This window comes from Salvia miltiorrhiza, chromosome 2 (assembly GCF_028751815.1).
Source record: "Salvia miltiorrhiza cultivar Shanhuang (shh) chromosome 2, IMPLAD_Smil_shh, whole genome shotgun sequence".
Lineage (NCBI taxonomy): Eukaryota > Viridiplantae > Streptophyta > Magnoliopsida > Lamiales > Lamiaceae > Salvia > Salvia miltiorrhiza.
In genome coordinates this window covers 2222927-2243977 of record NC_080388.1, presented here as the reverse complement: position 1 = coordinate 2243977, position 21051 = coordinate 2222927, and the positions used below count along the sequence as shown (strand labels likewise).

The 21051-nt window shown below is 40.0% G+C and overlaps 2 protein-coding genes across 2 annotated transcripts in view; one reads left to right on the top strand and one right to left on the bottom strand.

Moving 5' to 3' along the window:
* Positions 1–21051, top strand: part of LOC131012585 (protease Do-like 7) — a 498535-nt gene that overhangs the window by 438810 nt on the left and 38674 nt on the right. The gene's annotated exons all lie outside the window — the stretch shown is intronic.
* LOC131007598 (phenolic glucoside malonyltransferase 1-like) lies at positions 17576–18949 on the bottom strand. Its single transcript, XM_057934503.1, has one exon. The coding sequence runs from the start codon at positions 18947–18949 to the stop codon at positions 17576–17578; it is 1374 nt and encodes a 457-aa protein (XP_057790486.1).

Sequence of the window (21051 nt, the reverse complement as noted above, 5' to 3'; positions counted from 1 at the left end):
TCTCCGGCGAGGCTGGCGTCGCCGCCTCTGAAATTGACGAGGCTGACGCCGTTCTTCCCCCTATCTCGATCTTCTCGAGTACAGCTTCGCGGCCGGCCCTGGCTTCCTCTCGATTGAGCGAAACCACCGCCGCTGCTGTTGAAGAAATCCCCAAACTCAGCGAGGGTCGCCGTTCAACCTCGCCTCCCATTCCTGAAGACTCGCCGTCGTCCTTTGTCGTCATCAAAGCTCCTTTGTCTCGACGAACAGGGCAGCCGCTCTGGGTCCTCAGAAGCACCGATGGTCTGTCGCCCCTGGTTTGATGCCGTCGCGCTTTCCTTGGCCGGTATCGTTGTCTGCCGTCGGAGGAAGGCTCTTCCGCCTCAACGAACAAGCAGTCAGCCTCCGGCTGATTCCGAATTTCTCATCGACGAAGGTTCGGTCCCATCTCTTGGTATAAATGCAAAAGTAGCAAGCTATGGTTCTTTCTTTCTAGTTCAATGTAAATGTGATCCTCTTGGTTCCTATATATATCTATTATGCAAGGTTAAACTAAGCATGTAGTTGTTTATATATCATAAGAGTTCTTACTGACTTCGTGATTGCTAAGCCCCTTAAGTATATAGACTCATTTATGTACTCAGTATTTTTTTTTAAAAGATGCCTTGATGGGTATGAGCATGTAACATTGACTAGAATAACTGAGTTTAGCAATTACCTTGTAATTGTTTGGTGTTTGGTGGCTGCTGCTATTGATTTCAGTAGGAGAATGACTGAAATAAAAATGATTCCTTAACGAATGCAGGTGAACTATGGAAGAATGGGGAAGTTCAAGCTACAACTTACCTCTTCGAAATCAAGGCTGGAGTTGAAAGAAATAACCCTCCCTCTCTGAACCTTGGTGCGCCTAAAAGAAAGAAAAGAATTATGGCTAGTGTTTTTTTCTTTGAAGTGAAGTTGGCTATTTGACTATCTTAATACCATAAGAGAGCTTACAAGTGAAGGAATAGGATTAGGTATAAGGTGTGCGGCTGAAAGACCGCTACTTTGTACTATAGTATGACTATGAGTAGGTGGCCGCAGAGTTGAAGGGAGGGGAGTGCTGTAACAGTACTTGATGTTTCTTTTCACCTTTTTGTTGCACTCACACGTTCTCTTCTTTCCTCCTTTTCTCTTTTCCTTCTTTTGATAAAGTAGCACTCTTTTCCTTGATTGGAGGGAATTGGAGGCTACTGCAGATTTTGTATAGCCCCAGACATTTCATATCTCCCACTTCTTTTCTTTATTGGCTTCTTGGCAGATTGTGTACTAGAGTAGGTTATGTAATAGAGTTGGAGGAAGTAAGAATAGAAGATTTGGTGGATATACCCAATGTGGGAATGTTATAAATCTGTAATATAGTAACGTGTGATTAATAAAATACTAGTTTCGGATTTGTTAATATCGCGTGTTTGTATATCTGCTCGATATCTGATTTCCTGCTTTGCTAGAATAATCTAAATTAAATCCGCAGATTTAATTCACGGACTAAAATCTAAATTAAATCCAAAGATTTAATTCTCCTCACAAGCCGGAATAAATTCACGACTTAAGCAAGTACAAAAATAATAACAACTAATAATATAAATAATATTTCTATTGCACTTAATAAATAACATGACTTTGCTAAGTCAGTTATAATCTGAAATAAATCATTGACTACTCAATAATTCAATCGTGGTCATCTCAGGTAATGGCATCTAATTCAGAACTTTGAGCTGAATTAACTGAATATTAATCACTGGATTAAATCAACTGAAAGATGTAAAAATAAATATTGCATTTGTTGCTCTTAATCATAAAATAAAATAGCGGGCTACTACATACTACCCCTCTTAACAAAAATTTCGTCCCGAAATTTGCATATCATCGCTAAAGTTCTGATATCTTTCTAGCATCTTACCTTCAAGCTTTCATTTCGTTTTGGGTGGATCACGTCATTTGGATCCAAAACATACTTCTTGAGTTGGGATATGTGAAAAACATTGGACATTCTCATAACTTGGCGGTAACACCAATCTATAGGCTATTGGGCCTATTTTCTAAAATCTCATATGGTCGCACAAGTTGTGGTGTAATATTTTCTTTTACGTCAATCCTAGTTATTCCCTTGGAGGGTAATACTTTTAGGAAGACTTTGCCTCCTACTTTAAAATCTAACTTAGTTCGGCGCATATCAGCATACGATTTCTGTCTATCTTGTGCTTCTTTTATTCTTTCTCTAATATGACAAACTATCTCAATTATTTCACTGACCGTGTCCGATCCTAGGATTTTTCTCTCACCCACTTCATCCCAGTAAAGTGGTGGTCTGCATTTTCTTCCATACAACGCCTCGTAAGGTGCCATGTCAATGGTCGCCTGGTAGCTATTGTTGTAGGCAAACTCAATCAGCGGCAACACTGATTCCCAACTTTCACCTCTGTCTAACACCACTGTTCTCAACATGTCTTCGAGAGTCTGAATTGTCCTTTCCGACTGCCCATCTGTCTACGGGTGGAAGGCGGTGCTAAAATTTAGCCTTGTGCCTAACTCTTTCTGCAAACTCTTCCAAAATGTAGATGTGAAGTTTGAGTCTCGGTCTGAATTAATCGACACGGGTACGCCGTGTAAGCGTACAATCTCTCGCACATACAACTGAGCTAGCTTGTCTGATTCGTGTGTGATCGGTATTGGTATAAAATGAGCACATTTTGTGAGTCGATCCACTATTACCCAAATGGTAGTGTTTTCTCTCTTTGTTTTGGGTAGACTGGTCACAAAATCCATTGCTATGTGCTCCCACTTCCATTCTGGAATTTCTAACGGTTGTAGTTTTCCATATGGCCTTTGGTGTAGGGCCTTCACTTGTTGGCAAGCTAGACATCTCTCTACAAAGGATGCTATGTCTCTTTTCATGCCTTCCCACCAAAAATGCTTCTTTAGATCTTGATACATCTTAGTGCTCCCCAGGTGGGCAGTATAAGGGGTATCGTAAGCTTCGCTCATGATTTTATCCTTAAGTTCATCATCGTGGGGGATGCATATCCTTCCTTCAAAGAGAATAGCATTATCTGATGCTTCTTGATAATTCTTGACGCCTCTTTTCCTTACCGCTTCCCTTAGCTTTTCCATCTTCTCGTCTTTTCTTTGTGCTTCTACGATCATCTTCCTCTAGTTAGGTACCGTTGCAACAACGCTTGCTATCGTTCTTGGTGGTTTGACCACTTCTATGCTCATTTTTTTTTTTCAAATTCTCTTATGAGCTCATCCTCTTGAGTGGTAAGATATCCCAATTTAGATTGAGGCTTACGACTCAATGCATCAGCCACTACGTTGGCCTTGCCTGGGTGGTAGTTAATACCGCAGTCATAATTTTTCACTAGTTCGAGCCATCTCCTTTGTCTCATGTTAAGGTCCTTTTGCTCGAAAAAGTATTTTAGGCTTTTGTGGTCCGTGAATATCTCGCACCTAACTCCATATAGGTGATGTCTCCAAATCTTTAGTGCGTGCACCACCACAGCCAACTCTAGATCATGGGTCGGGTAGTTTAGTTCATGTGGTCTAAGCTATTGCGATGCGTATGCTATCACTCTTCCTTCTTGCATTAATGCGCAACCAAGTCCATTTTGTTGGACGCGTCTGTATAGATCACGTATTCCTTATCAGCTGTTGGGACGGCTAACACTGGTGTCGTAGTTAACTTTTCCTTGAGTTCTTGGAAGCTCTTCTTGCACTCCTCTGTCCAAGGAAATTTTATTCCCGTCCTGAGTAGTTGCGTCATTGGCTCTGCGATTTTGGAAAATCCTTCTATGAACCTCTGATAGTAACCTGCCAATCCTAAGAAACTTATTATCTCATTAGGGTTAGTAAGCGATCTCCGTTCGCGCACCGCTTACACTTTCTCAGGGTCTACTTTAATCCCTTCTGATGACACAATATGTCCTAAAAACGTGACTTCACTGAGCCAAAACTCGCACTTGCTGAATTTGGCATAAAGGCGCTCCGTCCTCAACATTTCTAGGACAATTCTCAGATGTTCCTCATGGTCTTTCTCGTCTTTCGAGTATACTAAGATGTCATCTATGAATACTAAGACAAATTTGTCTAAATATGGATGGAAAACTCGATTCATGAGGTCCATGAATACGGCTGGTGCGTTGGATAGCCCGAATGGCACAACTACAAATTCGTAATGGCCATACCTAGTTCGAAACGCCGTCTTAGGTACGTCTTCTGGTTGAATCTTCAGCTAGTGATAACCAGATCGCAAATCAATCTTCGAGAACACGCTTGCTCCCTTGAGTTGGTCGAAGAGGTCATCTATCCTTGGCAAAAGATATTTGTCCTTGAGTGTTACTTTGTTCAGTTCTCTATAGTCTATGCACATTCACAATGTGCTATCCTTTTTCTTCACAAAAAGTACGGGTGCCACCCCAAGGTGATACACTTGGCCTAATGAATCCAAGATCTAAAAGTTCTTGAAGTTGTATCTTAAGTTCTTCCAACTCTTTAGGAGCCATCCGGTACGGTGCCTTTGAAATGTGAGTTGCCCCGGGCTACAAATCAATGGTAAACTCAATTGGTCTGTCCGGTGGCGGCCCTGGCAGAATCTCTGGAAATACATCTGAAAAGTCTCGTACAATTGCTACATCTTCTACTGCTCCTTTCGGTTCCCGATTCTCCGTGTAAATATACGAGGTAGGCTGGGTGTCCTTTCTTCATCATTCTCGTTGCTTGCAGAGCGGAGATGATCATTTTTCTTCTCCCCATGCTAATTCCGTGGAAATGTGACGGCTCCCTTCCTGGTGGTCGAAAACAAATTTGACTTTCATTGCAAATGATGGTGGCATAGTTCTCAACTAGCCATTCCATTCCTAAAATTATGTATATGTCTCTCATTGGCATAACATACGAGTTGTTCACTCCAACTTGAATATTTCTTTTTTTTTTTTTATGCTCAGCTCTAAATTCAAGCACACATGTGCTATTATTGCTGTTGTTGCTATCGCTGGCGTGGTTATTGCTCTTGGTATGGTTGGGCAAAGCTTGGATTGCTCAAATGCAGAGTTTGAACAGGCGAGTTTAGCCTGAGACCCGCCCTTTGTTGCTTATTCAGGTAACGATTTGTATAATGTTCATTCCAGTTGCTATGCAACAACTTTCATTACCAGTCCTGGTGAGTTTCCCATGGTTCTTGTTCCACTTTGGCAGGGTGGAGTCCCATACTTGTTATCCCCCATCTGTTTTGATGTGTCATAGCCACGTTGTTGGGACGTCTGCCCCTGCTATTGCCCTTTTTTTAGCTTGGCCAGGGTTACTATATCCCATTCTCTTTTTCTTTCTCAAAAGTTTTGAGCCCGAGTCTGTGGAGGTGCAGACGTAGGCGCAGTTGCTGGTTTCTCTCCCAGCATTGCTGCCTCAATGCCTAACGCTTTGCTAAGCGACTCCACGTAAGACGATCCACCATGGCTTGCCAAAGCCATTCTAATCTTGTGCCTCAGTCCGACACAGAATTCTTTTAACCATCTTTTCATATGTGTCTACTTGCTCTAGTGCATATCTTGACGTATCGCAGAACATCATGTCATATGGAGTAATTGTTGTTCTTCCCTGCTTCGTATTGTAAAATTCCATTTCTTTTCTTTTTGCGATAGCTTTTGGGTATATACTTGTCATATATTCCAGTCTTAAACTATTCCCACGTTAAATTCCCTAACTGTTCAGGTGTCATTGTCTTCCTCCTTGCTTCCCACCATAAGTCAGTTGAAAGGATACGCGAGACGTTCATGCGTAAGAAATTGAAGATGCGCTCACTAGCTTCTCAGCCTTCGTAGGATCTCCTATCTTATCGAAGACAAGTGGGTTTTCTTGTAGAAATAGTTATTCTATTCTACATTTTTGTTGTATGGTTAGTGGGGCTTGTTCTGGCCCCGGTACTGGGCCTTTTCCATTATCTCGGGGAATTTTTCCCTCCTCTCGGACACCCTCATTTGGTGGCATACTGATGAGTTGACATATAGTCATTAACGCATTATAAAACATACAGATGCATATCATCACTTCTGTAAATTGTTTCTTGATTCTCAAATCTTGTTCGGACTCTTTCTCATGCAAGCATATAAGTAACACGTGGCAGAAGTGACTTGCCGCAAAAGACCAAATAGGTTGCTGAATAGACATAGGAAATTTACATCAATAAAAACTATTTCATTAACATTTGGATATAGATCTACTCATCTATCTAAGTACTACACGTGGTGGACTGGTTGTCTAGCAGTTATCACAAAAGAACTTAGTCACATTACGCCCTGTGGACCAGCGTTTCAGTACTAGTACTAGTCAAACAACTAAGCCAGCATAAGGGCATAAAAAGCATCAGAACAATCAACGTTTCTGAAAAACACAAATAACGTTCTACTAAATCCATAAGAGATGGTCTAGTTGGATCACGTGCTTGACCCTTCGATCGAGGCATACGTGCCAGATGAATTTAATCTGGTGAATACTTGTTTGTCTTTAGGTCACCGGAAATCTACTAACAACTAATAAACCACAATGATTGAAATCACAAAAGACAATTTGGCAAAGTGTTTCAACAATTTTGTCAAACAATTGAAAAGGAATGACCTTAGGGTAGAAATGAATTGACTAAAAGGTCGAAACGAAATGACCTAATAATCTGAACCCGCTTGGCTTTTCAGATGAAAATTTAAATATATAGGTTTAGAGACCCATATATGACGACTACTGAGATTTTGGTCATGTGGACTGGCCAGGTCCAACACAATTATTTCTCAGTCACACGAAATTACTTTTCCGAACTTGGTAACTCTTTGTTTATTGGGCTGCAAAAGGTATTTCTGGTCTGAGATCTCTACTTTTTTTTTTTTTTTTTTTTTTTACATCTAAAATTTATCCTTGAAAATACGCTGAAGCTTCCCAAGCTTGGGTCTTCTTCCTAAAATCAACACTTTCTTAAAATCTTCTTTACACGAAACAAGACCATTCAAACACATTCGACCTTATTCAATATTCATCCTTTGAATGATCTTAATATCGTACTTCTTGTATCTAGCGTTCATTCTCATAATGCTTGTAATGCATTTATGTAATTCGAAGCACTCTCTCATGCCTTTACAGGAAATGAATTTTGCATCTCTGGGCATCTTTGCAAGGTATGTGTAACCACACACAATACAAAATCATGGAACGACTTTAGTCAACGCTTTCATTCTGGTTACTAAACTGAATGTCTAATCCAAGACATTCTAACTGAGGCGATGTCTCTAATAGGCTAAGGTATGTATACCTAATAGCATAAAGTCGTTGTCGATACTATGGCTCTTGTTGAACTCTGAACCATCTTACATACTGCGTAAATTTTCTGATTAATCATAATGGTTGGTAATTGCAAATTATCTATGCCACAACTCATCTTTTCGATTCGTAGCAGGTGATCGTAATCAATAGGGATTCTTCATCGTGTTCCCGCTTAATGAAATAAGTAATTTAAATAAAAAGGTTCTGAATATCTGAAACTATAAGCTGACAGTTCTAATCATAATACTATAACATCATTATACAAAGCGTTATGACCCTATGCGAGTCTTACTCTAAAGTTCGAACATAAATCATGAAGGTTCTCTTCATGCCATAACTGGTGATAATTGAAGGTTAGAAATGAGTCTTGGCTCATCACACAACCTCTAGCTAATTTGCATAAGTCATACTCATCGCTATGAGCAATGTCTCAAGTAAGTTCTTGTCGGTAAGGCAATGGTTGATTTAGTATTTTGTCACGGGTGAACAGCCTGAATAAGGAACTATTCTCGTGTCACGGACTCATGTGTGACACTCTTCTTTTCATCTCATTGTATCTTTTCTCATTGAATTCTCGTGTCTCTTGAAGTGACATTTGATTTTCTTCCTCTTTCTAGGCTCCTCACTATAACTATAGTGAGATATAACTGAGTTTTTAGTTTTCTTGCTCTTCTTGTAACAGTGATCATGCATTCTTAACGCATCTAAGTTCATTGAGATATCTAATCAATCGAAAAGATATAAAACTTAAATATAAGCATCGGTACAGTCGCATGAAACGTGAACTTTTCAATGTTTTTAAAAAAAATCATTACCTCTTTCTTTCTTGTTGAGCGTGACGATGTGATGAAGTGATGAGCTTTTGTTGACTGACTCTTTCATACTAATATCAAATTTAGGACTAATTGGGTAACTCTTGGGTTCAGAGCAAACGAACTGCTCTGATACCACTCTGTCACGACCGGACTTAATTAAGGATAATTAAACCGGGAAACCATGACTAAGGGAGGGAGATAAGAAGCGGGAGTAGAAAAGGGGAATGAATAAATAGAGAAGGATCATACTTTTCATTAATAACGAAGGAAACATCTAATATATATATAACGAAGGTTTAGTTGCAATGATTCGATTGAACTAGTAAGTTCGGATATTTCCGACTTAGCCATAATAACATAAGACTTCTTTGAGTACGCAGCGGAAGTAATAAGGTTTCTGATTACATGTATGAAGACATGTACCCAAGAGTTTTTCAAAATATATATATATATATTGTCGAGACAAAAGAAGTTCCTGCTCGTCACTTCATCACCATCGGCTACTGCTCAACCTGCACATTTAGAAATACATGCAGGGCTGAGTACAAAGGTACTCAGTGGGCACATATGCCTACTATGAAATATAACATGCTTCGTAAAGTTGTAAATTGTCATGCCATCATAAACAGTACAGCAAGGGAGTTTTTCATGAAATAAGCCCAAGCTTACTAAATTCATTTGTGATTCTTAAAGTTCGACTGCAGTCTAAGTTCTCTTGTAATCTATCATATCTGGAACTTTGTGCCGGAGAGGTGGCCACCTCTCACGGTCACTTGACCGGCCAACCCGCTAGATGACTCACGGTCACTGGTGTACACTAGCCCTGGCAGGATAGCTATCAACTGCTCAAGACCCGAATTCGATTACATGATAAAAGTAACATCAGATAGATATCATACTGAAATTGAAACATTTTATGGCAAGACAATATTTGAAATAACTTCAATTAATTTAGTCATGAAATAACTTGCTTGAACGTAACATTTAAACTCATTTGATATATATGAAAGTAATGCCCACCTGATAGCAACTCTTGTTGTGGTGTAGTGGCTCTTAATCTAGTTATTGCTCTCCCGCTTGACCTTTATTGCGAGAACTTTAAATAAGATATTTGCTCGAGCAAAAATTCTCAAATAATGAGAATGCGTGAGGAACTATGCATGAATCTCTTATGCATGATTTATTATTCTAATGTCATAATCCGGGGGTTTTATTAATAAACAGGCTATTGGATTAAGAAAACTAACTAAGTCTCGTTTCATGAAATCGAATCATAACTATAATTAATCTGCTCATCTTAGAGTGTTTTAACCCACTTGATAATAAATAGATGTCGCCCTATTTAATCGATAAAAGAAAGTAGCTAAATCGAAGATCCGCTTGATAACCTCATAGAAATTAATTGTAATTGGATAGCTGCGTCTAATTAACTGGGCTAAACAAATATGAATTGAAGTAGTAATATAAGTCAAATAATTAAAAGGCTCTACATAATACAGCCTAATAATTAATTAAGAGTGAGCTTGAATTAAAATAAATAATTACAATTCATATATATAAATTTAGAGTCCAAATAAAATAATTAAATTTGGACTGAATAGTTATTACAAGGCCCAACTGAGATGAGATTGTTGAGCTCAAATAATTAAATAAATTTGGGCCCAAATGAAATGGTAGCAGCCCAACTAAAATAATTAATACTGGGCCCAAGTTAGATAATTAAACTTAGCCCAATTGTAAAAAAAAAAGAAAGGCCCAAAACAAATTAAACAAAGCCCAAGTTTTAAAAAAAACAAGCCCAAAATTCGGCCCACATAAAATGGCCCAAATCCTTCCTTATCTCTCCCACTCGGTCTCTCTCTCTCTCAAACAGACGCACACTTCTCTCTTTTCTCTCTCACTGAAAAAAAACTCAAAATCCAGTCGAGCTCTCTCGACCTCGGCTCCGACGAGGTTGCCGGCGTCGCCGCCGCCTAAGCCCGGCAAGGTCATGCCTCCGTTCCTCCTCATACATTTCTCCCTCTCGCTAATCATCTCTCTAATTCTCTCAAATCCAGAAGTCGTGCAAGCCCTAATTTTTCTCCCAAATCTGAAATCGGCACTGCCGTGGTTCTCTGGCCGTCAATCGGCGAAGCCGACGTCGCCTCGCTCTCTCTCTCGATTTTCTGAATTCCGTTCATAGATCCAGTTCGTCCGCCCCTTCTCTGCCAAAATCTGCCGCCGTCATCATCTTCTTGAGGCATCCGCCGCGAATGACCCCGGTGAGATTATGCCCGGCCAAGGGCGTCGCCCCTCTCATCCGATTCACCTTTCTCAGTCTCGGCGAAGCAACCCAATCGAGCCCTAGCTTCTATCTCTGGATTCGCCGCCTCTGGGATCTCCGGCGAGGCTGGCGTCGCCGCCTCTGAAATTGACGAGGCTGACGCCGTTCTTCCCCCTATCTCGATCTTCTCGAGTACAGCTTCGCGGCCGGCCCTGGCTTCCTCTCGATTGAGCGAAACCACCGCCGCTGCTGTTGAAGAAATCCCCAAACTCAGCGAGGGTCGCCGTTCAACCTCGCCTCCCATTCCTGAAGACTCGCCGTCGTCCTTTGTCGTCATCAAAGCTCCTTTGTCTCGACGAACAGGGCAGCCGCTCTGGGTCCTCAGAAGCACCGATGGTCTGTCGCCCCTGGTTTGATGCCGTCGCGCTTTCCTTGGCCGGTATCGTTGTCTGCCGTCGGAGGAAGGCTCTTCCGCCTCAACGAACAAGCAGTCAGCCTCCGGCTGATTCCGAATTTCTCATCGACGAAGGTTCGGTCCCATCTCTTGGTATAAATGCAAAAGTAGCAAGCTATGGTTCTTTCTTTCTAGTTCAATGTAAATGTGATCCTCTTGGTTCCTATATATATCTATTATGCAAGGTTAAACTAAGCATGTAGTTGTTTATATATCATAAGAGTTCTTACTGACTTCGTGATTGCTAAGCCCCTTAAGTATATAGACTCATTTATGTACTCAGTATTTTTTTTTAAAAGATGCCTTGATGGGTATGAGCATGTAACATTGACTAGAATAACTGAGTTTAGCAATTACCTTGTAATTGTTTGGTGTTTGGTGGCTGCTGCTATTGATTTCAGTAGGAGAATGACTGAAATAAAAATGATTCCTTAACGAATGCAGGTGAACTATGGAAGAATGGGGAAGTTCAAGCTACAACTTACCTCTTCGAAATCAAGGCTGGAGTTGAAAGAAATAACCCTCCCTCTCTGAACCTTGGTGCGCCTAAAAGAAAGAAAAGAATTATGGCTGGTGTTTTTTTCTTTGAAGTGAAGTTGGCTATTTGACTATCTTAATACCATAAGAGAGCTTACAAGTGAAGGAATAGGATTAGGTATAAGGTGTGCGGCTGAAAGACCGCTACTTTGTACTATAGTATGACTGTGAGTAGGTGGCCGCAGAGTTGAAGGGAGGGGAGTGCTGTAACAGTACTTGATGTTTCTTTTCACCTTTTTGTTGCACTCACACGTTCTCTTCTTTCCTCCTTTTCTCTTTTCCTTCTTTTGATAAAGTAGCACTCTTTGATTGGAGGGAATTGGAGGCTACTGCAGATTTTGTATAGCCCCAGACATTTCATATCTCCCACTTCTTTTCTTTATTGGCTTCTTGGCAGATTGTGTACTAGAGTAGGTTATGTAATAGAGTTGGAGGAAGTAAGAATAGAAGATTTGGTGGATATACCCAATGTGGGATGTTATAAATCTGTAATATAGTAACGTGTGATTAATAAAATACTAGTTTCGGATTTGTTAATATCGCGTGTTTGTATATCTGCTCGATATCTGATTTCCTGCTTTGCTAGAATAATCTAAATTAAATCCGCAGATTTAATTCACGGACTAAAATCTAAATTAAATCCAAAGATTTAATTCTCCTCACAAGCCGGAATAAATTCACGACTTAAGCAAGTACAAAAATAATAACAACTAATAATATAAATAATATTTCTATTGCACTTAATAAATAACATGACTTTGCTAAGTCAGTTATAATCTGAAATAAATCATTGACTACTCAATAATTCAATCGTGGTCATCTCAGGTAATGGCATCTAATTCAGAACTTTGAGCTGAATTAACTGAATATTAATCACTGGATTAAATCAACTGAAAGATGTAAAAATAAATATTGCATTTGTTGCTCTTAATCATAAAATAAAATAGCGGGCTACTACATACTACCCCTCTTAACAAAAATTTCGTCCCGAAATTTGCATATCATCGCTAAAGTTCTGATATCTTTCTAGCATCTTACCTTCAAGCTTTCATTTCGTTTTGGGTGGATCACGTCATTTGGATCCAAAACATACTTCTTGAGTTGGGATATGTGAAAAACATTGGACATTCTCATAACTTGGCGGTAACACCAATCTATAGGCTATTGGGCCTATTTTCTAAAATCTCATATGGTCGCACAAGTTGTGGTGTAATCTTTTCTTTTACGTCAATCCTAGTTATTCCCTTGGAGGGTAATACTTTTAGGAAGACTTTGCCTCCTACTTTAAAATCTAACTTAGTTCGGCGCATATCAGCATACGATTTCTGTCTATCTTGTGCTTCTTTTATTCTTTCTCTAATATGACAAACTATCTCAATTATTTCACTGACCGTGTCCGATCCTAGGATTTTTTCTCTCACCCACTTCATCCCAGTAAAGTGGTGGTCTGCATTTTCTTCCATACAACGCCTCGTAAGGTGCCATGTCAATGGTCGCCTGGTAGCTATTGTTGTAGGCAAACTCAATCAGCGGCAACACTGATTCCCAACTTTCACCTCTGTCTAACACCACTGTTCTCAACATGTCTTCGAAAGTCTGAATTGTCCTTTCCGACTGCCCATCTGTCTGCGGGTGGAAGGCGGTGCTAAAATTTAGCCTTGTGCCTAACTCTTTCTGCAAACTCTTCCAAAATGTAGATGTGAAGTTTGAGTCTCGGTCTGAATTAATCGACACGGGTACGCCGTGTAAGCGTACAATCTCTCGCACATACAACTGAGCTAGCTTGTCTGATTCGTGTGTGATCGGTATTGGTATAAAATGAGCACATTTTGTGAGTCGATCCACTATTACCCAAATGGTAGTGTTTTCTCTCTTTGTTTTGGGTAGACTGGTCACAAAATCCATTGCTATGTGCTCCCACTTCCATTCTGGAATTTCTAACGGTTGTAGTTTTCCATATGGCCTTTGGTGTAGGGCCTTCACTTGTTGGCAAGCTAGACATCTCTCTACAAAGGATGCTATGTCTCTTTTCATGCCTTCCCACCAAAAATGCTTCTTTAGATCTTGATACATCTTAGTGCTCCCCAGGTGGGCAGTATAAGGGGTATCGTAAGCTTCGCTCATGATTTTATCCTTAAGTTCATCATCGTGGGGGATGCATATCCTTCCTTCAAAGAGAATAGCATTATCTGATGCTTCTTGATAATTCTTGACGCCTCTTTTCCTTACCGCTTCCCTTAGCTTTTCCATCTTCTCGTCTTTTCTTTGTGCTTCTACGATCATCTTCCTCTAGTTAGGTACCGTTGCAACAACGCTTGCTATCGTTCTTGGTGGTTTGACCACTTCTATGCTCATTTTTTTTTTCAAATTCTCTTATGAGCTCATCCTCTTGAGTGGTAAGATATCCCAATTTAGATTGAGGCTTACGACTCAATGCATCAGCCACTACGTTGGCCTTGCCTGGGTGGTAGTTAATACCGCAGTCATAATTTTTCACTAGTTCGAGCCATCTCCTTTGTCTCATGTTAAGGTCCTTTTGCTCGAAAAAGTATTTTAGGCTTTTGTGGTCCGTGAATATCTCGCACCTAACTCCATATAGGTGATGTCTCCAAATCTTTAGTGCGTGCACCACCGCAGCCAACTCTAGATCATGGGTCGGGTAGTTTAGTTCATGTGGTCTAAGCTATTGCGATGCGTATGCTATCACTCTTCCTTCTTGCATTAATGCGCAACCAAGTCCATTTTGTTGGACGCGTCTGTATAGATCACGTATTCCTTATCAGCTGTTGGGACGGCTAACACTGGTGTCGTAGTTAACTTTTCCTTGAGTTCTTGGAAGCTCTTCTTGCACTCCTCTGTCCAAGGAAATTTTATTCCCGTCCTGAGTAGTTGCGTCATTGGCTCTGCGATTTTGGAAAATCCTTCTATGAACCTCTGATAGTAACCTGCCAATCCTAAGAAACTTATTATCTCATTAGGGTTAGTAAGCGATCTCCGTTCGCGCACCGCTTACACTTTCTCAGGGTCTACTTTAATCCCTTCTGATGACACAATATGTCCTAAAAACGTGACTTCACTGAGCCAAAACTCGCACTTGCTGAATTTGGCATAAAGGCGCTCCGTCCTCAACATTTCTAGGACAATTCTCAGATGTTCCTCATGGTCTTTCTCGTCTTTCGAGTATACTAAGATGTCATCTATGAATACTAAGACAAATTTGTCTAAACATGGATGGAAAACTCGATTCATGAGGTCCATGAATACGGCTGGTGCGTTGGATAGCCCGAATGGCACAACTACAAATTCGTAATGGCCATACCTAGTTCGAAACGCCGTCTTAGGTACGTCTTCTGGTTGAATCTTCAGCTAGTGATAACCAGATCGCAAATCAATCTTCGAGAACACGCTTGCTCCCTTGAGTTGGTCGAAGAGGTCATCTATCCTTGGCAAAAGATATTTGTCCTTGAGTGTTACTTTGTTCAGTTCTCTATAGTCTATGCACATTCACAATGTGCTATCCTTTTTCTTCACAAAAAGTACGGGTCCACCCCAAGGTGATACACTTGGCCTAATGAATCCAAGATCTAAAAGTTCTTGAAGTTGTATCTTAAGTTCTTCCAACTCTTTAGGAGCCATCCGGTACGGTGCCTTTGAAATGTGAGTTGCCCCGGGCTACAAATCAATGGTAAACTCAATTGGTCTGTCCGGTGGCGGCCCTGGCAGAATCTCTGGAAATACATCTGAAAAGTCTCGTACAATTGCTACATCTTCTACGCTCCTTTCGGTTCCCGATTCTCCGTGTAAATATACGAGGTAGGCTGGGTGTCCTTTCTTCATCATTCTCGTTGCTTGCAGAGCGGAGATTCCTATTTATCTAGAGTGATCTCCCCACTAGTTCTAGCCCCCTCCCGGACGACTAAAACTGTAGATTACGGGTCATAGTTGCCGTCCCCGGTCAACTTCTTACCTATAACTCCCAAGAGCACAAATGATCGGTAAACTCTCACCCAACTCTCAACCTCCCGGTTTATTGAGTCAATATGTTTCAAGCTCCTAATCTATTATGATTATCCTCTCCCGATTCAAATCACAAATTAGAAATGCATAGAAAGTGGCCAACAATCCATACAAGAATTAAAGCTAGGGCTTGAAAAGATAATAACAAGGAAATAATCAATACATATATTAAGCATAATAATCAATCTATCACATCATCCATGAGCCTAATCCCCAAACCAATGGGGGATTTTATCCAAACATGTTCACAAACAACAAACCAAAATCAAAGAAATACATAAATGAAAGAGAGAGTAAGAAGTGACAAATCCTATTAATGAGCTTTCTTCAATCTTCTCTCCTCTTCAATGCCTTCAATCTTGGTAAAAAGATGTGGTAATGGAAGCTAGGGTTTGGTGTGAATGAATTGGGGAAGATGGAAATGGGTGAGTATGAGGTTGGGGAAGATGAATAATGTGAGGAAAAGGGGGAGAAAGGGGTTTAAGGGCTGAAAAACGCGACTCCGCTCTTTTCCCGCGGTCATGGCCCGCGCCCGTGGTGCTCAAACGTGGGCAAAACTCAGGGAACCCGCGGTCCCGCCCCGCGGCCGCGGGTGGTGACCGCGGTACACCCCTGGAATTGGGAACAGCTGACCCGCGGTCCCACCCCGCGGCCGCGGGTGGTGACCGCGGGGTACTGGGCGTTTTGCACAGTCCGCTCGTTTTGCTCCGTTCTCCCTCGTCCGGACTCGGATTTGGTCGCCGTTTGCGCTCACGGATTCCTCTCGAGACGTACTTCAATCTCATATCTTCAAAATGCTCCAATTAATCCTTTATTTTTCCTGAAATTACTCCAAAACTACACCAAGATATCAAATCTTCATAAAACTAAATATTCGGGCACAAACAAGCATTCACAAGCAAAACATGAAGGGAAATGACAACAAAACATGTGGAATTGAGGTATGAAAACCATGTTTGTCAGTTACATCCTGACAAATTGGGATGATAGTCGTCGGATAGATCGGGGCACCAATTTACGTCATAGTAATTTGGGTTGTGTGGATCCATGGATGGTGTAGAGAGAGGAAGAAAGGAAGAAGTGAGGAAGATGAAGAAGGTGAAGGAAGAAAATGAGGAAGAAGAAGAAGAAGAAAAAGAGAAGATAAAGAAGAGATTAAAAAAAAAATCACGAAAATCGAGGCAATCAAATTCAAAATTTGAATATATATATATATATATATATATATATATATATATATATATATATATATTTTTAATGGCGCGTGTCAAACACGCGCCTATTTTGAACGGCCGATCGGACTACACGTTAGAATGTGTAGCCCTCGTGTAAGGGAGGGCTGCATCGCCTTACACGATGCGAGCCTTACACAAGTAGGCCACTATCGTGTAGGCGATGCGGATTCTCTTGCTAAAGCCTAAATCTAAAACTTTGTTTTCGAACTTGAGCATAAGAATTCTCCACTTGGGAGTAGTAGACTTTGGTGATATTTGTACAAAATTTACTCATATATATATAGATGGTACCTTTCTTAACAAACCCATTTCTTAACCTTTTTTGGTTCGAGCAAATTTTGTCTAAATAGCACTACTCTTAAAATATAGCTCTCATTTTCCTCAATATATATATATATATATATATACATATATATATATATATATATCTCCATTCACGAAAATAAAATTTAATTTGTTATTTTCATCGTCTACTTAAATACGTATATCATAACATACTTTTAATAATGATTTAATTAATTTGTGAGCCCTTTCTGCTGTCATTAAGTTGTGAGCTCATTTCTCTGTTCATTAGTTTAATTAACTTTTTTCAATTTTCAAATTCGTTCTTCCCTCATTAAAAAAATCAATACAGATTTTCTTATAATTTGTACCACTCTTCTTTTTTAAGTTAGGTCTTGTTTTCGTGGACGGAGGAATATTTTACTTGGAATAACAAATTGAAGTAGTGGGATACATGTTAGCTAGCACACATGAAATGTGGGGTTAATATGGAAAACACAAATTCTACAACATTAACGATAGTTTTACCGGATGACGAGATCCTCTATTCCATAATCTTATTCATATACCATATCAAGTGATCATGAAAACGACCCAACAATAGAAATTAATTCAACAGAATAAGAGATGAAACACTAGCTACCATCAATAATTACATCTTCAAGATTTCTTCGAGTCCTCGATGAAACGCGGACTCGAAAACCTCCATCTCCGCCTCCCCCCTCGACAATCCGATCTCGAATCCCCCCTCAAACTCCCTCGATTTCGCCACCGAGATCGATCTCTCCCTATCGAGATGCACGTACTCGCACTTCCTCGGTCTCCCCCACCCGAAGTCGGCTTCGTACAAGTCAAACCTCGGCGAACCGGCCACTGCGACCACATATTTCCCGCCAAAATCGGCGAAGTCCAACGGCCATTTCGCGCTCTCCACGATCCCTCCCTCGCCGTGCAAAACCCTCCCGATCGCCCCGGCCAAGGACTCCACCGCGGCGAGAAACCCTAATTTTCCCTCCAGCAGCAGTCCCCGCCTCGATTCCGCAACCGCGGCCACCACGCAGTTCCCAAAGTAAGCCGCGGGAAGAGGCGGACGCAGGCGCCCCCGGCAGTCCACGGCGAGCATGAAGAACACGGCCTCGTCACTGCCGCCGCCGCCGCCGCCGTCGGATTCAACCAGACATCTCCAGACGTGAGCGGTGATCACGACGAAGGATGAAACGCGGTCCAAATTAGGGTTATTAGCGAAGACATAGTTCTTGAGGTTTCGGACTTGGTTTTGTGTTAGTAGGAATGTGGAACGAACTTTGTTGGTGGGTAATGCCGTAGATTCCATCTCAACTGGCAAAACCCTAGAATCTTTTACGAGATTCCATGCTTTGGAATCTAATCTATCCGGATCTTGAACTAGGGTTCTATCCAATACCGGTACAAGTTCACCATATTTTAGATAAAATTCCTCACCAAATTTATTTACAAAAGCCCACGATTTGATGAAATTGACTATGCTACTAGCATCTCCTGCGGCGTGATAATACGCGACGCCGATGCAGATTCCCTGCTGCGGGAATAGTGTGATCTGCAACGCGACGGCGGGGAACACGGCGGCGGCGGAGGAGGAGGTGACCGGCGGCAAGTGGGGGACGCAAGGGTAGAATTCATCGGCGGCCCTTGGGTGGTTCGCGGTGAGATAGCTCAAGTTTTGGTCGGATCGGGCGACCGTGAGGGAGACTGAGTCGCCGGAGAGGTAGCGGATGACCGGCATGCTGGAGTTTCCGGCAGGGAGGAGAATGTTTCCGGCTAGGGGGAGGAAGTGTGTGAGGGTAGCGGAGAGGGAATTTTTTAGGCCGGGGAGGATTGTGTCGAGGAATTGAGGCTCGGAGCATTGGAAATCGAAGAAAATTAGGGTTTGGTCGGGATCGGATTGAAGGAATGGGATGTCGAAATGTGTGAGAGGGAGAGTGAGTTCTTGAGCGTTGTGGTTTGGAGAAGAAGGGAGGATTTTGCAGTGATCGAGTTTGGTAGCCATTGGAGCTCTCTATGACTTAAATTTGACTAAAATGAGACTCCAATGTTAGTGTTTAAATAATAAGGATAGTCAAGTGCAATGTGTTGGTAAGACGTTTCCCTCGGTCCTAACTAATAGGTCGAAGGTTCGAATTACCTAAATGATTAGAGTGTGATTGTGTTTTTCTTTCTTTGGGTAATACCAAGATCTAGGGGTTTAGGCATTAATCATCTACCACTGGGCCATGCAACCAATTAAGCATATATATATATACACGTAAGTACCGTGTTTTGAATATAGCTTGATCCCCACTCGTACATTTTTTTTTCGTAATAAATGAATATATAAAGTAAATCTAGCTAGTTAGGGTTTCCTAACTTTAGCATAGTAGACTACGTACTGGAAATTAAAATGGAATCACTAACTTCAATCACAATTAAGTAATTTTTTGGTGGTTGTTAATATTAGGATAATAAGTCTCTGTCTGTGGTTTGAATTTCTGAATATTTAGAATTATTAATAATTATGAGTGCTTACAATTGACACGTGCACCCTCCACTATTTTGTAAGAATTTTACTACTCCATCAAATCCGTAAAAGTAGTCCTAATTTTCATTTTTGGAGTGTTCACAAGAAATAGTCATATTCTATTTATGGACACTACTATCCCATAATAGATTGTCATCAATATATTAACTTATTTACTTATTCTATCACATGGTGGGACTGGGACCCTCTCTTACTAACAATTAATAGTAATTAATTATCTTTGTTAACCCTATCTTTATGGTCCATCTCAAAAAAAAAAAAAAAACACTACCTTAATGGTGGGCCATTTTCTCTATTCATCATGACATACTTAACCACCTTTATTAAAATTCGTATCACTCCCTCCTAATACTATTTTTACAAGAGGGAGGGAGTATTTATTTATGAATGTTGTGTGTGTGATCTTCGAAATCATGTATATCTATATATGTATATATATACATTGTGACAGTAACATATATTGACATCAAAATAAGTTAATTTATATACATTAGTTCATTCTCTCAAGGTTTTGAAAGTGATTAAAGTTATTTTATTTTATTTTATCATACGGTTTGGTATAGTTTAAGAGGTTCAAACTATTCTTTTCAAGCTTTTGCGTATTATTAGCTCTCATTTGATACGCGGCATGTGATAAGTTGTGGTATGTTTGACTGAGATATCTCTTACCATATGTTATATTAATATCATTGGCATAATGCATTATATATTTATAAGATATATGTTGTTTGGTATGATGAATTAAAATTATATAAAATTAATAATAATTATGATTATAATTTTTATTACATATATCACCTCCTTAGGCGGTATACAAAATCACTTAAATCTAAATAATATTTTTCAAACTTTTGATTTATAAAAGTTCGTGTGCTTTGTACCAAACAAAATATTAATATGTCATAGATATATTATATACCCTAATCACCCCGTACCAAATGACATAAAATTTGGGGCATTAGAAAAAATTTCACATTTGGATTGTTTGGAATTACTTAAATTTTTCATAAAGCCAATATTAAAGTAGGGTTGAGAAAAATATCCGAAATTCGAATATGCGATCCGAACCATATCAAAATTTAAAATTTCGTTAGGATTTTTGGATCGAATCGGATTGACTTTTAAGAAAAGTCTGGATTTTTGGATTTGATCGGATCAGATTGATAGGTTTAAAATCCGGAAGAAACCTAAAATCTGAATTATATTAATAATATAAATAATATTATATATATATATATATATATATATATATATATATATATTAGTTCTTAAATAGTTAAATATTTCTAAATTCTAACTCTACACGCTCATCTTGGTTGATTATAATTAATGATTTGTTAATTTGGACCTTAATTTGATTGTAATTACCTAATTGGTTTTGTTGATATGTATTTCGAATTTTTCGAATTTTTTTATTTTTGAATTTTTGTTTTTTTTCACATTTTGGTTTTTTTCACATTTTGGTTTTTTAGTTCGGATCGGATTTTATCCGAAATTTTTCGGATTCTGATTTTCGGATAGTATGGTTTGGATCATATTGAATTTTGGGGAAATTTTGAATTTTCAGATCGAAT

Bases quoted from the DNA above. Each gene is read 5' to 3' on its own strand.
- LOC131007598 (XM_057934503.1), bottom strand. From the start codon at position 18,949: ATGGCTACCAAACTCGATCACTGCAAAATCCTCCCTTCTTCTCCAAAC.